Source organism: Caloenas nicobarica, chromosome 1, assembly GCF_036013445.1.
Source record: "Caloenas nicobarica isolate bCalNic1 chromosome 1, bCalNic1.hap1, whole genome shotgun sequence".
Lineage (NCBI taxonomy): Eukaryota > Metazoa > Chordata > Aves > Columbiformes > Columbidae > Caloenas > Caloenas nicobarica.
This window is the reverse complement of record NC_088245.1, coordinates 66,593,741-66,615,963: the sequence shown is the minus strand read 5'-3', so window position 1 is coordinate 66,615,963 and position 22,223 is coordinate 66,593,741. Positions and strand designations below refer to the sequence as shown.

Below are 22,223 nucleotides of genomic sequence, written 5' to 3'. Positions count from 1 at the left end.
GCAAAGTTGTAGCAGCTTGGTGTTTCACTGAAGCTCTGCGTCCCGTGAGGGCAGTCCTGCAGAAAAACCCATCCACGCTCTTGGTGGATGTTTTTCCATGATATATTTCAAAATAGGGCGGTGTTAACCTCTTTGTTTCAGAGGCAGGAGACATGGAGGTACTGGGTGTACAGGCGAGACATTGAAGTGCCTCGGGGCAGAGGAGGGTGGCCGGCCCCTCACAGCAGCAGTGAACAAGTGCCTCTTGGGCTCCCTCACGCAAAACTACAAAGTGAGAAGCTAAACCCTGGAGGGTTCCCCCTGCGCTGCACCCAGGGGCCAGCCCCAGCAGCCACAGCCACCCCAGCGACCTGCCAGAGAGCCCGGGCTGGGGAACACAGGTCTGGCACCAGGGCCGAGGCACTGATCCGGGCAGCCCGATGGACAGCCCCACTGTCCTGGGGACCGCAGCCGGAGATCCACCCGCCCTGAGAGAAGGGGCTGAGGCCGGACACCAGCGAGGCTCGAGGGGCTGAGGGGAGGGGCAGAGGCGGGTGACCCCTGGGGCGAGGGGCAGGCGGGGGGCGGAGGCTCCGCGGTCCCATGGCCTCGCTCCGCCGGGGGAGCGGGCGGGCACCGCCCAGGTGTGGCCGGGGCGCCCCCGCGCAGGGAGGGGGACACGGAACCGCCGCGTGCCGGGACACGAGTGCCGCCACCGCCCGCCCGCCGCGCCCCCGGCAGCGCCCGGCCCCGCCCACCCCCCCGGTGGCTCCGCCCACCCCTCCGGTGGCCCCGCCTCGGTAGGCGTGGCCAGGCGGGCGCGGGGGGCCTGTTGTTGTGATGAGCGCCGGCTCCACCCCCTCCTCGTGCACGGCCGCGCAGCCCCCCCATCCGCCTCGGCCCCGCCCACCCCGCCCTCACGCCTTTTGTCCACTCCCCGCGGCCCGCCCCGCGGGCCCGGCCCGCCCCGCCCCCCGCCCGCTCTCGCCTCCCCATTCGCCCTCCCGTCTCTAGCCCCGCCCACCCGCGTGGGACCCCGCCCCTCCCCTCCCGGGTCCCGTCGCCCCCCCGCTCCGCCCCGGGCCCATCTGTTCCCGGCGGCGCGGCGGTTGCTCTGTAGGGCGCGGGCGGTGGCGCGGGGAGGCGGAGGAGGATGGGCCCGCGCAGCGGCGGCCGCCTGCGGCAGGGGCAGCAGCAGCGCCCCCGCCGGCCCTAGCGCCCCCGCGCCGGCGCCGAGCCGCCCCATGCGCGGGCGGCAGCGAGGGGGCAGCGCGGGGCCGCCGGGGGGCGGCCGCTGAGCGGCGTGGCGCCGGGGGGCGGGCGGAGCCGGAGCGCCGAGCGGCGGCGGCACGCAGCCGCCCGCGGAGTGAGGCAGCGAGCGGGCGGCAGGCAGGCAGGCAGCCGGCGGCGGCCGCGGGAGATGTGCCCGGAGGAGGACGGCGGCTGCGGCGGTGGCGGCGGCGGCGTGGCAGGCACCGGCGGCCCCGAGGCGGCGGTGGCGCTGGACGAGCTCCGCTCCTGGTGGGAAGTCCCTGCCATCGCGCACTTCTGCTCGCTCTTCCGCACCGCCTTCCGTCTGCCCGACTTCGAGATCGAGGTGAGAGCCCCGCGCCCGCCGTCCCCTCACGGTGCGCGCCCCGCCGGGCACCCGCCGGCCGCTCCGCCGCAGTCCGCGGGCTGTTTTCGTGCCGCGGCACGGTCGCCGCTGTGCTCTCGCTGCCCGGCGGGTCCCGCACGCCGCTCCCCGTGCCCCCCAGCCCCGCTGGATCCCGGCGTGATGCAGCGCGGGGTCCCCCCTCCGCTTGCGACAGATGCAACAACTTCCCCGTCCCTCTCGGGTGCTCTCGCAAACTTTCGGTGCGCCCGTCCCGGGGTGCCGGTGGGCGGCTGCGGGCAGAACCCAGTCCCCGGCTGCCGACCCGGCGGAGGCAGCCGCGGACGGAGCGGGGCCGGCCGCCGCCGGGCCGCATTGTTCCGCCGGGCCGGTGTCCGCACACAAAGGTGGGGGGGGGGGGGACGGACTCGGCATAGAGCCGGCGGTGGGTCCCCGTGCCCAAAATGGTGGCGGCGAGAGGCGGGCCCGGCCCGGTAACCCCCCATCTCCCCCGGGAGTACCCGCGGCTGTTGTTGGGGAGGGAGGGGGTCTCCAGCCCGCTCAGCCTGTGCCCAAGTTAGTCCCTTTTGTTGGAAGGTGGGGGGAGGAAGGAGGTCCCCACCTGGCCGGTGCTGCTGCGGGGTAGGGGGCGCGGAGGGTCGCCGTCGAGCCGGGCGGCGGGTAGTGCAGCGTTTCCCCCGCACTCCAGCGAGGCCGGGCCTGTCCGCGGGGCACCGCGCCGCTCATTGTGCGGCTCCAGGGGAGCGACGGTGCCTTCCCCACCGCTGCTGTCCCCCGTGCAGGGAAAACGCGGCTTTCGTACCTTTTTACCCGTTTTCCTCTGTAACTTTCTTGTGCCTTTTGTGGGGTTTTTTTGTTTTGTTTTTGTTTGTTTGTTTGGTTGGTTTTTAGTTCTTATTTTCGCGTGCGTGGCTAATGTTCCGTAAATATTTTGTGCTCTGGCTACAAATGTTACAAACGAAGTGTGCCCTGGTAGGAAACCTTTTGTGCTTACTGTGAAAAGCTATTCTTGCCAGCGCGTTGGCAATAAACCGGGTGAATAACGTGGTGGCGTGTGTTTTTTAAAGACAGTAATTGCCCCGTGAATGAGAATTCCAAAGATGCTTAAAAGTTCAATGGGATGCGCGAAGCTCTAAAGAGCAAAACTCCTCGAGCAGGATGTGAATTTCTGAAGAGGGGGAATCCCTTATGCGGTGCGAAATCTTGAAAGGGGATAAGGTCTCTCAATGATGCAACTTCTTGCGAAAGGGAACTCCCCTCCCCCTCCTATTGATGCCAAACCATTAAAGGGGGAGGCTCTCCGGCCCAGCAGAGCAAAGTCTTGAAGGAACCTGAATTTACAATGATAAAAGGGCCAAGGCACTAGCCTTTCACCTTTGGAGGCAATTAGCATCTGGCTTGCTTCACGAATGAACTAAATGTGGGCTCCCCTTTGGTTCCTGGAGCACGCTTAGGGTGGGGGAGTTAACATCACTCGGAACAAATTAACTTGCTTTTTTGGGGGGGGATGCCCAGGACGAGGAGTGTGTGCGGGTTGGTGCCGGGGGTCTTGCAGAGCAGAAGCAGCACACCAAAAACATTGCCAAAAAACTCTTGTGCATGTGGATGGCCTGCAGCACTTGGCAGAATCGGGTTTTAAAGGATGGTGTTTGTCTGAGGGACGGTGGGAGTCACGGTTAAAATCGGGATGCTGCAAGAGGATGGATGTGGCTGTCAGAACTCTGCATCTTCAGATGCGTAGAGTAAACCTCCTTCCCTGGCATGGTGCTAGCAGCCTAGTGCAGGCGGTTTCAAAACTTGCTGTCCCTTGAAGCTCACTGTCTTCTTACCACTTGCCTGGTGTAGTTGTTCCAGCCTCGTCGCTGGTTTGAGGGATATCTGGGAATAGCGTTTTGCACAAAGAGCTTCCCCAAACAGTTCATAGTGTGAAAGTGATGGCCAGCGATGGGACTTGTACTTTTTGGCTAAGAGTACTGCTCTGTGTGGTTTTTGGTGTACACTTTATTTGGCTGCATAAAGAAGGCTCCCCCTTTGGTTTTGGACCCGGGAATGTTGGTGCCCATTCTGGCCATCTCACTGCTGCCTCTGAGATGGACTTTGAGCTTCAGTGGTGTCTGAATAAAATGAAGGTGCCTGTTTTTCTAGCGGTTTGGGGAAACACTAGAACTTGAGGCAAATATTATGGGGAGATGAAACCCTATCCAGCCATCAAAAACTCAGACTATGCTCATCTACAAATGACATTTTCTTGTTTTAGCATTGGTTGTTGTGGGGAGTTGCTCTTGTGGCAAACACAAGCGGTTTGAGAAGTTACCACCCCTTCCCTCAGAAGTTACTGCCCTTCATGGGTAACCCAGGGGTGAGTGCCTTGGTCCATTTGGATGCAAACTAAAACGTGGTTTGAGTCAACCTGTTTTCTTGTGTGTGGAAGCAGAAATGGAGATCTTGGGCTCAGAGGTTTTCAGCTGGAAGATGGACACTCTCAAACTCCTTGAGCTTCACAGCAAATGTTTATCTGACTCTGCCCAGTGCCTCTAAGGGATGGCCTTGGTCTGGACGCGGTCGGCTCTTCTTGGAGGATATTCTCTTCCTAGGAGGGCTGAGCTCTCAAGTTAAATCCTGGTTGGCAGCTTTTTGTTTTTTCTTTTTCTGATACTAGTGTATCTCCACCAGGGAGTTTGGTGCTAAACTCTTAAACGTTGTTACACAAAGCGAAAGTTTTAAACAAACCTTAATTCTGCTTGTAACAAGTATCATCTGCTCTCTTCCTCCCTCCGATTTTAGTGAGTGGTAAGGTTAAGGTTTCGTTGCTAGTCTCTGCAGTCCCCAAACCATACAAAACCTGATCTTCCAATATGGTTTTGGTGAGTGTTTCTTTTTTTTTTTTTAATTTTTTTTTTTTTTTAAGCCATAGGTATCTTTTGTTTTTCTCCCTCCCTCACTGATTTTTTTTTTCTCTTTTTTTTTCCCCCTCTCTCTCCCCTCTTTTCTTCTGGTGGGTCTGCCCATAGCTAGCTGGAAGGCTCTGTAATGACGGGCCATCTGGACACATCCCTCCTGTGCCGAGCAGATTTGCTGATGGTATTTGAGAAGTTTGTGGGCTTTAGTACAGGGAGGCAGCACAGAGGTCCTTTTTTAAAATTTTTTTTCTTTCTTTTTAACTTCAAACCTTTCGCTCTCTACTTATTGGCCCAAAATAAAGTGAAGCTTCCAGATGCGGCGCTGCCATCAGCATCTGGATGTCAGAGACCTGGGAAGCAGATGTTTTGTTTTCTTTCTGCTGGACCAGTGCGTACCCAGAGACTATGGGAAGGGGTGTCCAAACCAAAAGAAAGAAGTGCATCCATCAGGCTGGGCCCTGGGCATTGTTAGGGGAGGGGGTGGGCGCAGCCGGCCCCCATGCTGGCTCTGGCAGATGCAGGCGCCTGACGAGGCGCAGGGCTCCTCTTTTCAAATCTCTGCCGCAGCATCACCCGGCGATGGACTCGGGAGGGGTTCAGCTACCGACAGCGGGTCAAAAGTTCAGTGGGCCAGGAGCGGGTGCTCTGGGACGCGTTCGGCTTCACGCTGTGTTTTTACGTGGATCTCTGAGGATGGCAGAAAGCACTTCTGCCTTCTGGGGGGGGGTGGGTATCCTTCCTACCCCCCCTTTTAAATGGCTGCCTTGTCGGCCATCTGCTGTACCAAACTTTCATGCCATTTCAAAAGTGGGGTTTTAGTTGTGTTGGTTTGGTTGTTGTGGTTTCTTTCTCAGCGGTTTGTAAAATCAGCTTTGAGTACTTGTGTCCTTACCTACTCTAACAGTACTCCAGCAGGAGAATGTCTGTAAGGGGCACATCGTTTTTTGGTAGACCTTGCCTTGATGGACAAAAAGGATACTTTCCACAGCCAGGTTAGTGCAGGTGATAATGGGGAGTGATTTGTTTCCCTCTTCAAGACCGGATTGTAATGTGGGACACCTCTTGTGACAAAGTCTCTCCTGGCCATGTGCCCTCCCTTCTGTGACTGAAATATCCTCCTGGCAGCTGAAGAGATTGTTTGCATCAAAAATATTAGGAGAATATTTAATGTTTTCAACTGTGTTTCAGTATAACTTGAAAACACTGGACAGAAGCCAGCGTGTCACGGCCACCCAGCTCTTTGGCATGTGCTCCCAGGAGCTGTGGGCTAAAACATTTAGGAACTTCTGCCTGGGTAGGTTGAGGGGAGGTGACTTTCAAGAACGTGCTTGAAAATAGTCAAAACATTGTTGTTAACTTAGTTTATTTGGAAAAGGGGGAAAAGCCACATCACACAAGGAAAACATAAATCTTTTCCTGTGGTTTTTAAAAGTGCCTTTGGGCAAATTGCCTCTGCTGTTAACTTCACTACAGCTTTAAGATGCTTTTCCTCTTTAAGATGCTTTTCCTTGCCTCTTGCCCCTTCCTAGCGCTTTGGGCTCTGCCTCTACCTTTAGGTACTTTCCTCCCACCCACAGACAGGGCACCACTGCTCTTGCCCACCTTTTTTCCTCCCATAGTGCTGTATCTGCCATGTCAGTTCTTGAACAGGCTCTTTCTGTCAGGAATATTATGTGGCTGTTATAAACCAGTGGCTGCTACTGCTCCTGTGGGTCTCCCCGGAGGAGGAAGAGTGTGGAGAGAGGGAGAACTGTGCTCTGGCCCTGTAAAGAAGAGAGCAAATAACAGGGCATCATTCTATCTGTGCAAACTAGGTAGACCTTTAAAAGCAAAAAATATTTTTTAATGTGTTAAACTCAAGGACTGTTAGAATTTTAATACTTCAAAACCCCATGTTTTTCCTAGTGAGGACAGGATGGCCAAATACAATTTGAAGCTCCACTGTCCTGTCATGTTGGGTCCTGCTAAAATTTCTTTGTTCAGCCTATTGCTCTGTGCCCTCTGAGTGGGTCCCTTGTGATCCGTGACACTAAAATGGCATAGCCTTCCTGTTCCGTCAGTGGTTTGTACAGAGTTAATTCCACAGGCAGTGTGGTACAGTACCTGAGTGCTAAGCCTTCACTCTTCTGTAGCTATTCTGGTCTGGTACTGCATTATTTGTACTACAGTAGCGTGTACAGCACCAACTGATGCCTCATCATGTTGTATGATAGCTGAGATGGTCAAGTAGTTTCTGATCAGAAGAATTTAGAATCTAATTAAGATCAATGCAACAAGTAGGTGCAGCAAGCTGATCAAAATGTCAGTGAATTCATGTAGGTCAGCTCTACTCATAGAGGGTAAGTCTGAGCTACTTTAAATGCCTTTTCAGTAGAATAGTTCGGGCATTAGGATGTCTGTCCCTCTTGCCAGTTGCCCGTTGGCAGTAGGCAATGTTAAAGTGGAAGGCACTGTCTGAAACGAGGGCAAACAATAGGTCTATCTGCTCACTAAAACTTAACTCTTGCACAAAGCTCCTGGCTTTCGAAAAAGCAAATTGTCTGAGGAAAGGCAGAGTAATTGGCAGTGCAGGGAGAGGTGCTGTATGCTGAGTAGGCACAGTTGAAAAAAATGGACTTGATACTGAGTAGAAAAAGTGTCAACCTCATTGTGTGGAGAGTCTCATTTATGGACCAGTGTATGAATTTGGGTTGTATACCACAGTCGCTCCACGGTGCCTCTGCTTCCCCTGGGCAGCATCAGCTTCATCAGAGCAGAGGGTGCAGACTGAGTATTTGTTGTTTGAAAATCAGGTTTAAAAACCGAGAATGCAATGGAGGGTCAGTATTGTTTTTACTGTTCTTTCTACCTGTCCCGTCCCCACCATATTTGGTTTTGTTGCTTCAGCAGTGCCCCATCCTTCTCCCTGTGTCTGTTCCAGCAGCAGTTCTTAATTTGCTGGTCTTCACTTTTGCTGCCTTAGTTATTCTGTTCATAATAGAATCATTAACACTCTACATGTCAGTATTAGGCTCTAGGGTTCATTGAGATTAATGGAAGGGGAGGCAGAGACATACTTCTCGGTGCTGTTGTTTCAAGTGGTCTGCAAATTGGAAAGCATTATATCAGTTTCCATTTCAAATGCAAGTCACATCTCTCCCAACTGTAGATCTTAAACTTTTTAACAAGTGTTTACATTATATATAATGAGACTCTAGTGTAATTGGATACAAAAAGAAGGAATAGGTAGTTCAGGAAGCTGATATGTGAGTTAAAACATTATCTTAAGACTGTGAAAAGAAACAAGAAGTGACTGCGTGCAGCCAAGGGGTGTCTGAACAATGGATGCGGAAGGTTATTTTGACAGCAACATTTTGAATGGATCTGAGTTAGGTGACAGGAGAGCTGGGGAGTGACTGTAGCAGTCAAAGGCTGAAGAGAAAGAGGAGTGCAATAAGAATTCTGGAGACTGGGATGGAGTACTGGCAGGTTGATATTGCAGATTTTTTTGTGGTGGTAGTAGTTGGAGGCAATTGCTTCTTCCGCTAGCACAGCTGACTCTGAAAATCATGTCTGGCGTTAGCTGATGCATTTGTGCACCCACGAGTTTAATGGTTTAAGCTGAACTTGTTTAAAAAACAATTTTAAACCATCAAGTCTTTCCCTGCTAGGAAAAAAAATACTCTGTGTAGTAGCTTAAATATGACTTTGCAGTTTGCTTTGTTTACAAAGACTCGACTACCACAAACCTGTACCAATTCAGTGCAGCTGATGTAAACCTCTGCATAGCGCATCTAAATTTGGCCTTGAAAGTTTATTCCTTTTGGAATCTGCTCTAGCCAAACCAGCTAAAAGTAACACCTTTAAAGTGTTGCAGCTTTATATGTAGACCTGCTTAACTGCGGTTTTTCTCTCCCTGCAGATAATGCCGGCATAGCTGTGCCATTCTGCCCCTGGCATCTGTTAAGTGCCTGCATGAAGGGTGAAGAATTAACTTTTGTAATGGCAATGGATGCTTTCATAGACTTCTTTGAGGCAAAAATCTCCTCAAGAAAAGGGCTATAGACAGAAATTACAACAGCCAGGGAGTTAAAAGTTCCCAGATTAAAAGTTTGTCTTATAAACTTTATCGTAGGTAGGTATGAAAATACATTATTATTTTTCCCTCCCCTCCTCATTACCAGAAGCAACAGCATCTGCTGTGGTGGTGGGAACAATGCAGCCTAGTGATTCCTCCTTCCTTACAGTAGAGAATCCTGTTAAACACACAAGGCAGTGCCTCAGAGTGTATCCTTTCAGCAGGCTTGTTCCTTTTAATGGGTGCCCATTCCTGGGGTCTCCATTGTTTCACCAACAATAGCACTAGGGGCAGCTGATTTGGTTGACAGAAAATGTGTTAATTTAACAGATCTATTCCCTTTAGCTGCTCTCCTTCCTATTGTGCCCCAGTTCTCCCCCAGTTCCTGGGGAGGAGGGCCCCGAGAGCAGGGTCTGTTAGGTGGAGGGCTCCTGCAATTAGGAAGGGTTTGCGGCCTTTTGTGTGAGGCACAGAAAACAGCTGATGGGGAAAAGCAGTCCTAGTGTGGTTTGCTTACTGCCAGAACATGTTTTTCTGCTTTTTTCGGGGTGGATTTTAAGTCTGCCTTTACTGGGGACAGGAGAATGACTTGACACTCGGGTTGCTGGTAGTCAAGGTCTTTGCTTTGCTCCAAGGTGACCTCGCAGCCCAACATGGCAACTCTTTTCAGAACTGGCTCAACTTCTTGACAAACTCTTCATATCTTGCGAATGCCTAGATAAAACCCGAGCTTTACACTGAAAAAAAACCAAAGCTGCTGGTATCATCCAGGGTAGGGCTGCTGAGGGCTGGCTGGAGAAGGCAGTACGTGAAGTCAATACTGGACGTTTTGAAACACAAGAGGCATCATGGTCCTCAGGCCACCTCTGCCTGGGCCAGGCCACCAGTTTAACATGGTCCTGGGACTGATCTGATTTAAGCAGTGTGAGCTCTTCACCCTAGGTGCACTTACACAGTGTCCTAGATCTACTTACACTAGTTCAGCTCTTCCCTCTATTAACATAGCTTAGTTCAACATCAGGGTGGTGGTGATGGGGCTGTCTGGTTTTTACGTTGATGTGGTTGAGCTGGTGTCTTAAGCCCGGTGGGAAGGACGCATGCTGCTGAGGGATCAGTGAAACCTGAAGCTTTGGTTTTGGGGGATGACGGCTGCCAGAAGGAATATCTCACTCCCTTTCAAGCCCTCGCCCTGGTTGTGCTTCTGACTCTCTGGTCGGTCCCTTCCCCAGTACCAACCCAGCTGCTTGCTGGGTTCTGGCTGGACTTTTGGGGCAGTTGTAGTCCTGTGGTGGGACCGGGACCTTGTGCTTTTTTGGTGGCTGCAAGCTGCTGGGTCAATCCACTGTGGCTCTTGAAACTCTAGTGTTAGTTTAGTCCTGGTTACTGGGGCTGGTGATGCAAAAGGAGCGCTGGAGGGTCTTTTTCCTCCTTATTGGTAAAGCTGTTAATTCTCTGGCTCTGTCTCTCCAGTTAAGCCTCTTGTAAAGGGGCTGGAGCTTCACACAGCCGAAGGGTTGGAAGGCAGAGCTAGTTCCCTCATTTCTGATGAGCCCTGTACACAGGGAGTTGTGACAGCAAAAATATTTATATATCTGTAACACAAGGCAAAGAGGGTTGTGGTTTTAAATTTTTTTTTTCTTGCTTGGGTTTTTTGTTTGTTTTAGGAGGCAAAGGGTGAGAGTTCACTCAAAGAGCTTGACTCTTAATAGAGCTTGTCATTGTTGCTAATATAAAACAAATGATGAGCATGGGAGAGGAGTCAAAGGCTCCCTCTTCTGGTGTGCTGGGAAGGTTCAAACGCTGAAAAATAAGCAAGGAAAAAAAAATACAGAAAGCAAGACCCCTTCCATGCTTTCCTGTGGTATTTAAGACCTCATTTAGGCCCTAACCTTAACCAGCCCAGCACATATGTTGCTTCATGACCCCTGAAAAAAGTAACACTAAGGGTGCTTTGTAAAAGTGAAATGCATTTTCAAATACAAATTACACTGTACTTGCAAGTAAAAGTGAGTCCTGGTTTTAGAAGGGTTTCCAGTCTGAACATGGAAGATGGCAGCCCTTCACGTTCCCATGTCTAATATTTCTCAGAGCTTCTCTTTGCTTTTTCTGCACCTTCCTCTCACAAAGATAATCTCTTGTCCCATGCAGGTCCTAGGCCACATGTGTGCACTGGCATGTAAACACGTTTGGGATGATTGCAGGGGCCAAGTATGGTGAGCACTCTCTATAGAAACTGCATGTCCAAGACTCCAGCATCTCTGTTGTCTTCGGTTGAGTCAGCCAAAAATTCAAAACTTGTTAATGGGTGATTGATGGAGAAATGTGCACAAGGAATAATGCTTTCTTGATGGTTTTTGGATAAATTTTCAAAAAATTCTTGTATAAAGTGCAGTTGTGAGTACCTCTGAAATTAATAGGATTTCAGGGCCTTAGAGAAGTGACTTTTTTTTTTCTTTCCTATTTTTGTATTCCTCACTGGAGAGTTTGACATCATGTGGCCATTTTCCCTGTGTTGTTAGTGCGGACTCACGAGCAGCGTCTGATGGAACCCAAGGACATCAATTCTCAGGCCGTCTTCCCATGGCAGCTCCTACCACCCGTCACGGATGGCAGTAAAACTGCTCACCCGGATTAAAAACCGCAACACTTTCTTCTTTAAGTGATCTATGTCTAACCAGGAGCGGTTCCCCCAGACAGCTCCCTCCACATCCCCACAAAAGGGTTGTACCAGTATGACTAAAGCAGTGGCATGGGAATGGAAACAGGCAGCAGGGAGGAGAAGGGCTTTTTATAGCTGACACTTTGGCTGAAAGAAATGCTTATCGCACTGCAGCCTTGGGTAGCAGGTGGAGTGAGACTGCACAGGTAACAAGAGGTCATGCAGCAAGGAGGGGGGCATGTGGAGAAGAACTCTTAGCAGCCTCTGTAAAAGGGTTTTGCGGGGGGGGTTGGTACTAGATCAAGGCTTGCTATATTTCTTTTTTTTTAAAGGTAACATTCCGGTTAAAAAAAGTTTAAATTGAAGTTGATGGCGATCCTTTTAATCGTTTCTTCCAAAGTCAGACCCGAACACGAAGTTGAAATCAGTCAAACTTCGCTGTAGCTGACAGTCTTGCACAAATAAAAAGTAGTGCAAAATATTTTATAATCTTTCTTAGAAATTCAGGCTTTAAGAAAAAACAAAAAACAAACAAAAAACACAAAGAAAAAAACAAACCATTTTCCCCAAAAAAGTTTCCCTTAGGCTCTGGTCACCCAGCAATGCCGGTATCTATCCATCAGGATTTGCTTGCCGGTGCTTAAAAGGGTGTAGCAGCTTGCGTTGTTGGACAGGGCAGCCATGTAGAATAAACAGGGAATAGCAGTCTCAATTTCCATTCTTTCAGCCCAACACAAGGTGCTGAGGCACAGAAGACTATTTTGCCCTTAAGATAATTGTGTGTTGGAGAGGATCAAAGGGCTTGAGGGTGGGGTTTTGGGGTTTTTTTGTTGTTGTTTTTTTTTGTTGTTGAAAGAGGATTTTCTCCATAGACAGCTGCAGTAGTGCATTAGTACTGCAATGGATTATCTTTCCATGATCTGTAGGATCTCAACCAGCTATCGAGGGGCCCTGCTGAAGGCTGCTGCTTGGGGAAGGCAGAGTGAAAGTCTCCTGTAACAGAAGAGACCTGTAAGGCCTGGGAGATTGGACCACTTGACTCCCCCAGCCCCAGCAAGGAGGGTGGTGCTGGATATTCTTAGACTGTAGATAGTGCCACAGAGCCTGGGGAAAGGGAGCCCAGCTCTTGGTTATGATTAACTGCAGCTGATGCCCTGCATCCACCCTGCTCTCTGATGGAAGTGCTTATTAAGGAATGTGAGAAGGGAGCCGATTCCAGCTGCTGCGGCATCCCGTAAAGGGCAATGTGTAATTTGGGAGGGTGTTACGAGTCCCTTGGTGGAACAAACTACTCGCTGTAGTAAGCGTCTGACCTGCCAAACACCCGGACTTTCTCATTTTGGGAAGTTTTGGATCGAGGCTGATCCGCAAATAGCCGTGGCATTGAGAGGGAGTCCCTTCACATGTCTGGATGGGTATCTGTGTCCTTGCTGTGTGCAGGATGGGGAGGCGGTGCATGTAGCCTGACTGTGGCAAGGGTGGCAAGAGGGGATGGGACAGGGCTTGGTGCTATCAGAGGTGGAGATCAGGTCATGCTGTGCCTCCCTGACCTGGTTTCAGGGCTGGAGGATGAGGGGACTGGAATGCGCATCGTGGAGCTGTCAAGGAATGCGGGTCCCCAGGTGGCCACTTGAGTCGCTTGTACTTAAGTCCAGCTCGAGTTGCATCTGCTTGCTGGTTAATGAGTAGTGGGGCAGCTCTGCTGCAGCAGGTTCTCCTGCGTGCCCTTCCTGAGGTAGCTGCCAGAAATATGGGGGTGACAATAGTATTTTGGTAGCTAATAAACTGTCCCCCTTGGCATTTTTAGAATTTTCTGCTAACTTGAATGACACAAATTTTTTCACGTTGGGAGTTTTTTTGTGAATAATGAAGCACAAGCCAGGAGGAACCCAGCCTTGGGTTTCAGGGCTGTTTTCAGAATGGGCAGTTAGGTAGGTAGACTTGTATTTTTGTGTAAGCGGGACTGGTTTTAGAATTAAAGGATGAGCATGGACTGCCATATGATGTTGTGTTGTTTTCCCTTGGAAGAGTAACTACTTTTTATAATCATTGGCTAGTTCATAGCCAGTTGGCAGGAAGGCTGCTGTGAATGGATTGATTATTAGTGGATGCTTCATTGTGCTGTCCAAGCCTGAATTTCTTGATCTAACTGGTTTTCTTCATTTGGAACGGCTGTAGTCAGCAGAGAGAAAAGAGAGAGATATGTCTTCCATCTCTGCAGTGTTGTTTCTTGTTCATGGGATGTGCTTCGGAAAAAAAGGGTCAACAAAAAGTGTCAACACTTCAGTGTTCTCATAGAAGGCCAGCCGGCTGGATGGCCAGCTGGGGACTGCTCACAATTTTTCTGCTTCCTCTTGGGATTCTCTCTGTTTGTTTTCAGCGTGTTGACTTAAAACTAGTGCTATTTGGTGTGAGCATCCTGGAGGTTCCACTCATTTCCTGGGAAATGTGCCAGGAGTGTGGAAGCATCACCAGAAAGGTGATCTACTACTGCTCAGAAATGGGAACACTCACCCTGAGTTGCAAAGGCACGCTGGCAGCTGCAGCAGTGGGAGCTGAGTTAGCATTTAAACCAGGAGTAGAGGTTGTACAGATGCAGCAACGTAGGCTTGAGCATGGACAGCAACATCTGTTGGGCTCCTTGGATGAACGCTGGGATGGTTGGGTTGTGCTGAACCACATCCTGCTGAAGCTCTTCTGATAAACCTGGGCTAGCTAATTAAAAGTTTGCATGTGCGTGGCTAGGCAAAAAGCAGCCGTGCCACTGTTGCTCAGTGGACTAGTCGGTACTGCTCTTTGGGAAAAAGAGTTTCTGAGCTGGGTCTGAGCAGGAGTGATCCTGTGGGTAAGGGGCTGACAGAGGAGATGGTGTGGCAGGCTTGGGCTGGGTTGCACACCCTGGCTCAGCTGCCTCACTGAGCGTTAGCAGTTGGAAGAGGACAGCTGAGCTAGTACTTAAAAAGCAGAGGGGTGGGAGACTCCACGCCAGGTCTTGGAAGTACAATCCTAACCCTCTGCTTATCTCTTCCTTTCCTCCCCCACTACTGAAGCCTCTCTTGGGCTGTGTGGAAGTGTCCCAGTTCTTGCAGCTGTGTTAATTGTAATGGGTCATTTAGTCCTGAAATCCCTGTTTAAAAGGGGCAAGTCCTTGCCTCGTGTGACAGCTGCTGCCTTGCACTTTTCCCCAGGCTGGAAATAACTGCATATGACACAGGAGCAGAGTGCGCTGTGGGGGGAGGGAGGAGGGTTTCTGGCTTCCTCTTATTGCTATAATGGCTTTGCTGTGTGACTCTTCTCCCATGTGGACCATAGCAGAGTCATGCCCCACATATTTAGCAGATCTCGCAGTTGGCAGTGCCTAGGCAATGTGCTAACAGCCTGACGCTCTCTGGTTGCCGGTCGACTGTAGTCTTCTTGGGCATCTGGGAGCGGGAGAGAAGGGACGCGTGGTGGTGGTGGCACAGGATACTTGCCTGGAGCACCAGGGAGCCTCTGGAGACGAAGTACTCACCCGTCTGGGAGGAGGAGCCACGCTGTTCTGTGCAGAGGAACAGAGATGATGAGAGGGAAGGTGGAAAGGTTTCCACTCCTTGCTCCCATCCCTTCTCCAAAATCCAAAGCTTTGAGCCGGTGGAAACCTGGCCAGCTTTTCCATCTAGCTGAAGGGCTGTCTCCTGATTGGAGTGACAGCTTTGAACTGGAAGACATTATTTCATTAGCGTGCTAATCAGATACAGAGATTACCTGATTGGCTACTTAATAATTAAATGAAGTTGCCTGTAATTCTTTGAGCACACAGAGAACTAATTAAATTAACCCTTCACTGCCCTGTGTGCTTGGGGTGCACTTGTGTGAAAGGGAGAGGGCAACTTCCCCAATGTGGGAACTCTGAGCAGAAGTGGGTGATGGTTGCAAAGTGGCCAGTACTGGACCGCCAAGGTGGTCCTTTATTATTAAGAGCCTGGAGCGGAGAAGATGACACACCATTATACACTCCAGTTTAGGTGGTGTTTGGCCTACCTGGTAGGTGATCAGCATGTCTGGCAATGCTCTGCCAACAAATCTTTCCCCCAAATAGCCTAGACCAGGGGTCTCATGCTCATTTTCACTGGAGGCCACATCAGCCTTGCGGTTGCCTTCGAGGGGCCAAATGTAATTTTAGGACTGTATAGATGTAGGAGTAGTTACATTTACACAGTTCTAAAATAACATTCAGCCCTTTGAAGGCAACTGCGAGGCTAATGTGGCCCCCAGTGAAAATGATTGAGAGACCCCTGGCCTAGAGAATGCACTGGGCTTATGGAAGTTTGAGTCTAGGCATGCACTGTAAACCAGACAATGGCTTTGTATCACATAATGAAGAGCAAAGCATTATGAAAGAAAGATGCACTTCACAGTTCTTCAGGAGAAACTGTCAAGTGGAGATCAGAAGATGTTCTTGTGTACCTTCTTCCCCATCCCCACTGGCACACAGCCCCAAACAAGCCAGGGCATCTCCATGCATTTGACAGGATTCCACAAAGTAAACTTGACGTTTACCACTTGTTTCTCTCTACTGCTTCAGTGGCTGCTTGAGGAACTGCATTTGCACATGCTCAGGAATACCAGTGTATTTCCTGCAGTTTGAAGAGGACACAGGAATCATATCAGTGCCATAACTTTCCTTTATTGTAGATTTTTTAAAATGTGAAAAGAGTAATGAGGAGAAAGTTTTCCTGGTTTCCATCCCAAATGCTGTGCCCAAGCTTTCATATCCTGTAATGCTAGAGGTGTGGAATGGAGCTTGAAATTTATAGTAAAGGGCTAATTTTTATGACTTGTGAGAATATAGTTATCTGTTGAAGACACTCTGCATTCAATTATTTCATTGCTAGGCTGAATAGTCAGCATCTATAATTTTTTATATCTGTTTTTAGTACTGAGCACTGGGTTGCGGCAACAAAAAAGCTACCTTATGATCCAACTCTGCTCCATGGCTGCTGCTGCCTTCTCCTTCTAGACTTTGCCCACACATGTTAAAATGAAACTGTCAAATTAAGCACATTTTGCTGTCATCCAAGACTAAACTTGGCAGAGAAGAGCCCTTGGACCTTCTGGCCTAAGTTAACCACAGCTGGCTTGAGCTACTCCACTAAGCAATTGCCTCTCCTCTGTTGATGGCGTGTAGAATGACTGCCATTACCTGTGGTCTGTGTCACTGGATATGCCCTCTTCCTCTGCCCTGAAGATCAATGATGGCAGCAGTGTCCTCAGAATCAGCTGATCCTCAGTGGAGGGATAAATATCTGAGCTGCTGCTTTGTCTATAAAATGTGGCTTCCACATGACAAGCCTGAAATGCTTGCAAAAACAGGTCAGGAGACGGAAGAAAACAGAGAGGATGGGAAAAAAAAGGGCAGCTTTCAGGGTAGTTAGGTGGTTGTGGTGCTCTTGTCTGGTAGGGAGTGTTTGCTGGTGAGAAATGATCTCTCATGTTGGCTCTCTACAGATGTGGGTGTGCTGGCAGGGTTTGCAAGAAGAGCGGTGTAAGCAGAGAGAAGGGCCAGCAAGCCTTGGGATTGTGTGTGCCTGTTGATCCCTGAGATTTAGCATCTCGGCTTCCAAGGGAAGCCACCAGACCTGTTCTACCCCACCAGCTGAGCTATACACCCCATGCCAACCTGTGGCAGACCTAAAGCTATGGGAACCATCTCCTATTCCTGGCCAGGGTCTCCCAGAAGGTGCTGTCCCCATTTTGTGAGCGAGTGGGCAGACATAGGCCTTAAAAGTGTGAGTTTGGGGGGAGGTGGGGAAAGTCTGTTCGGCACATGCAGGGTCAAGGTTGACCCCAGCTGCAGAAGCCAGTTAGGTTTTAGTATTATTAATATTTGATGGTGTCCGGTTGTAAAAGGGCAATAAGCAAGGCTAGCAGGTCTGTGCCTTGTCTGTTGGTGCATTAAAAAGCTATTTTCTGAGGAGACTTCTGAAACAAAAGATATTCTAGCATGTGGTAGAAGTGGCCATTTAAATGCATCTGACCATAAAGATGCTGCCTGCCAGCAATTTTGATATCAGCTTGTGGGACTCACTCCTGTGGGCAAAATCATCCTCCGTAGGACAGAGCCTGAATGCCGGAGATTCAGTTTGCGGGGACATTTCAGGGAGGCTTTTTACCTCTTGTGTTCTCCCCTTTGTTTTTGTTTATGGGTTTACGAAGTGGGATTAGCATTTCAATGTTGGAGGCGAAGGCCCTTGGGGTGTGGTGGAAGGCTGCCTGGCGCAGCCGGTTTGGGATTACTGCTCCTTTCCCAGCAGCCGTCCTACCCCGGGGCTGGTGAGGAGCCAAGCCGGAGGCTTCTCCCAGTTGGGAATGTGCCCAAGCTGCAGATATCCCTCCAGCTGAATCTTAAGGTAGATGGGCAGCGGCATCACGAAGGGTAATTACACATCTTTTCAGGCAAGGCTATTTTTTGTTGTTGTTGTTATTATTCTTTTAAATGGTAGCACAAGTGCTGGGGAAAAAACCCCAGCTCTGAATCCAGAAGTTGCTCACTTTTTCCTGCTGTAGCTGCTGGTCTAATAGAAAGTGTCGCCTCTCCACAAACTTGGCTTTGTTTTAAATCCTGGGAATCTCACATCCACAGTCCTATTACTTTAATAAAACAGTATATTGAATAAAACAGAAGCCTCTGCTCCTTTTCTCTCCCCGTCAGCCATAATGCTGTATTCAGTCGCAGCAGTGTTAATTTGGAGCAAGTCCAGTGGGTTCAAGTCAATGTACTCCAGATTTATGCTGCAATTGCAGAAAGCAATGTCTCATTTGAAACCAAAGTTTTATCTTTGGGATATCCCTTGTTTGTTAACTAGAGCTGACTGCTGCTCTGTGTGGTACCCAATCTGTATGCTGAATATGGAGTGCTAAAGAAACAGTCTTACATGCTCCTGTAATGCAAGGCTGTTGCATGTGCTTGAGCTTGCAAACTTCGGTTCATACAAGAAGCTTAAAGAGGTAACTTAAACATAAGAATTTATTTGTCTTTATTGCTGCTTTATTCTGAAGAAAACGTGGAGATTTTTTTTTTAAAACTTCCCCCAGTTTAATTAAATTGCTCCTGTGGCTTTCCTCCCTGTGCAAAGAGAACAATGTATTATTTGGTGAAAGGCCAATCTAAAAAAATATTCTGAACTTTTAGCTATTAACAAAAAGTAAAAAAATTAGTTATGTAGACTAATTTCACCCTCTTGGCTGTCTCAAGTCAAGTACTAATTTTTTCTTCTAATGTAAGATTTTATGACTACTAGTACTTTGTGCTGCCTCTCTTCTCATGCCTAGAGCACTGTGTACACCTTCATTCCTCACTCCCTTCCATGTTACTGTTTGTCTGCTGTCTGGGAGAGAAGCCATTCAAGGTGCCAATATGTTAAGCTGTTGAGAGAATGGGAAGAGATGAGATGAAGGTATTGTTATTCTGTAAGGTGTTAATTGGTGCTATCAACCACTTGTTTGATTTCAAGACAACTACAGCAATGCTTGAAGTTCTGTCTGAGCTAAACAAATGAGAGGGGCTGTGCAGGTTCCTTTTTTTTTTTTTTTTTTTGAGTGCTTATTTCTCACCCCCCAAAAATAGCAGGGCTGTACACAGTTGAACCAAGAGGATGTGCCTGGACATTGAGGAGTGAGTTGGATGTACTGCACAAAAGTTGCCACACTGCGTGTGAGCCCTGGCTGGGATGAGGAGCAGGGGTTGGGTAGGAGATGCTGAACTGTGTAGGGATGTTTCTGGGTTCCTCAGAAGCAGAGGAGCAAAGTTACCTCGGTGATGTTTTCTTCTGTGAGACTTCCTGGTTAACAGGCAGATGCTTGATACCTTGGGCATAGCCCTCTTGTAGGACAAATAACCCAGTTGCCAAATAAACCCTCTTGCTTTGTAGTCTGAGACTCCTGCCTAGCAAGAAGGCAAGTGAGAATCTCTGTTCTTCTATCTGTAGGAAGGGTGTTCAAAGTCTGACCTGTAGCACCAGAAGAGTGGCTTGCTCCTCTGCAACCAAAGAGGAGGAATCCTCTCCTCTGCTGCCCTTTTGTCTATAGGTAGGAAGTAAGGAACCATCCTGATTTATTTTTCTACTTTTTCCGGGATAGAATAAGAAGCGAAATGACAAATGGCACCTGCTGCTGCTTGGAGACAGGTTAATTTTAGCCTAGGTACATTAATGCTTCCTCCTTCCATCAGAAGGTCCAAGGTGTGTTGAGCGTTGCTCAACCATACCTTTGTGTGGACCTCTTAGCGTTCATATAGACACATGCATCCAGCCTCAAATGCTTGTTCATCACGTTCCTTTGGTCGTGCTTGGGGGAGTATTGCCATGTTAGTGTCCTATCTAGGGTGCAATGGCTTTGCTTGTTGCTTTTTCTGACTGTTCATGGCATGCACCTGTTTTTGTGCTGCTGTACATGGAAAACAGAGTGAAAAAAGGCATCCAAAAAGAGAGAGGTGATGCTGGAGGCTGAGACCTTGAAAGTGTAAATGATCCGTGAAGACCGTTACGAAGGGAAATCAAGTCAAGACTTGATTTCAGGAAAGATTGATAAGGAAACCGTGATATAAAAATCACAAAAATATATAGTCAGCAGGAACCTACAGACGTCTCTACTCAAACCTCTTGCTTGGATTGAGCCTGTTGCTAGCAGTAGATCAGGTTAACTGTAGTCTGAAGAACACATAATGCTTTTTTCAGTTATTTCCCACCCCCCCCACCCCCCTGCCAAAAGAGAGAGCAGAATTGTCACAAGTTGTTTTAAGAGAACATTTAGCAATGCATGATCTAAAACTGTTTGCTGAAATTCACCTTGGGCAGGAGGGGAACTGGGAAGTGAAGGTGTGTAGATGAGGCAGGGATAGACTTTTCGCAAGTGTTTTTTGGAACTCCACTCGAACTCTGACTGCTAATAAGAAAGGGTTGGAAACTATCAGTTCCTGGAGCACACAAAATAGCAGCTGTTGCCTTGCCAGAAATCCTGTAGACCAGACAGGAAGTTTTTTAATTATTGTTATTATTATTATTATTGAGAACAGATAGCCCAAGAGTTCTGGCCTTTGGGGTTTTTTTTAAGACTTACCTCATTTAATCTATTTCCACGTCCCCAAAAGTTAGGTGACTATCTAGTCCCTGCATCCCTAGCAGCACTTTCTCAAGTGTGCCAGCACAATTCTTTGCAGGGCCACACTGACATAGGTCAGGGAGCTGATCTGGCCAGTAGATAAAAGGTAGCAAAACACTTTAGCTCCCCTTGCCTGCTGTTACTTTTTGCCTGGATTAGTTTTATGAACTGGCTTATAGAGTGGCCTGGCAAACAGTAGTACCAGCTGCATGATGGTGTAGGAGTTGGAATAAGCGGTGGGGATGAGAAAAGGGGCAAGGAATAATTTAGTGTTCAAAGTGGACTGTCGGGTCAGACTGATCATGCAGGGGTTCGTCACTGTCAGTGGAAAGGAACTGGTCTTTGAGAGATGAGAGGAGTCTATTTTAGACTGGTGTGGATCCTTCTTCCATGGATGATGGAGCGAAACTGAGTGCACCAGCTCAGACAAGATGTCAAACTTAAATCTAATTTTTTGACTCTGTTTTAATAATGAAAATATTAGCATGCCTAATTAATGTTCATAATGCTTCACCTTCAGTGCTCTTGTAAATAGAGAAAAAATCACCAGCTAGAAGCTGAATCTCAAACTTCTTAACAGGGCAGGTGCAAGCAATAGTGATACCATGAAAATCCAACTGCTAGCCATAATGTAACTGGTTGAAGAACTATTAGCTCTGGGGCAAAATACCCACTTTTAACTGCTTGCCCTTGGGTAGGCTGCACATAAAATCAGTCTGTTCCTGCATGCTTTTCAGTGTTTCAGTTCTGCAGTTAGGGCTTCAAAGAGCAATATTCTCTGCCTGCTTGCTGATGTAATTTGTACTTGAGCTCAAGTGGTAGCAGTGGTAGAGAAGGTGTCTGCTTCAAACTACCTCCGTGGCATGATAGTGAGGAGTTTATTGTACGTTATTGTTTTCTGGGTTGAAACTGATGCTAAATGATTACCAATTCAATTACTTGATAGGAAACTATAGATTTACAGTTTCCTGTGCAACCTTTAGTGCATCGCCTTGTACCTGCAGATGAGGATTGTTTTTAATTATGGGGTCATTTGCTTTTTCCATGGGAGAATGGCAGTGCTCGCTCTGTGGGGCAGATGGTGCTCAGAGTATAAATCAAGGCTGTGCACTGAAGGAAGCTGTTAGCTATGTGGTTCTCGCCTCGTTTGCTTAAGAATTTTGAAGGTGGGCAGGACATGAGAGATGGGAGCTGCTGCAGGAAAAGAAGAGCTGTGTTTTGGCTAAGTGAAGGTGTAGTGCCATGCTGGTCTAGCCCATGGCAAGGCAGGTGCGAGGTCTTTGGCTCTCTCATCTTACACTTTTGCTCCTAATCAAGGAGATTACAGCCCCTTTTCACCTACAAGTTCAGTTTTGTGGAGTTATGCTTGAAACCTGGACATGATCCATGTCTCAGAAGCTAAATTTTGGGGTTTTATTTTTTAACTGAAATTATTTTGCTTGTCTGGCTTACAATGAAGCCCTCAACTGAGTGGAAGAGGTGTAGGAATAGAGGAATAAGGATGTGTTTTGCCAATGGAAATACACTGATGAGGAGTTGCCTGTTCAGTCTCAGCACTCATCTCTGTTGGAGAGACTCAGACTGACTTATGGCTCTGGGTGAATCATTTACGCCCCATTTCTCACAAGAAACCTTCATTTACCCAGCTTCACACTCTTGAGGGTGTATTCCCGTGTGCTCCCCCCAAGCTGTGGCAACACAACAGTTTATGAGCTGTTGTGGGAGCTGGGAAAGAGCGTAGGTGAACATGTCACAGATGAGCCCCATGAGTTACTGTGTTGGCTGAAGCACAGAGGGCAAAGGCTCCTTCACCCCCGACTTGCGCTGCAGAGCTTGGATCCATGGTTTCTTCCACATGTCTCCTCCCTCCCTGGC

General features: G+C 48.9%; 1 protein-coding gene across 3 annotated transcripts in view; it reads left to right on the top strand.

The window, feature by feature from the left end:
• Window positions 1-1,195: 1,195 nt before the first annotated feature.
• Window positions 1,196-22,223, top strand: part of LOC135987872 (chromatin remodeling regulator CECR2) — a 99,989-nt gene continuing 78,961 nt past the window's right edge. For all 3 annotated transcript variants that reach the window (XM_065633136.1, XM_065633127.1, XM_065633118.1), the window contains exon 1: window positions 1,196-1,576. In XM_065633136.1, coding sequence (XP_065489208.1) covers window positions 1,400-1,576 — 177 coding nt within the window. In that variant the 5' untranslated portion in view covers window positions 1,196-1,399. The remainder of the gene's footprint in view (window positions 1,577-22,223) is intronic.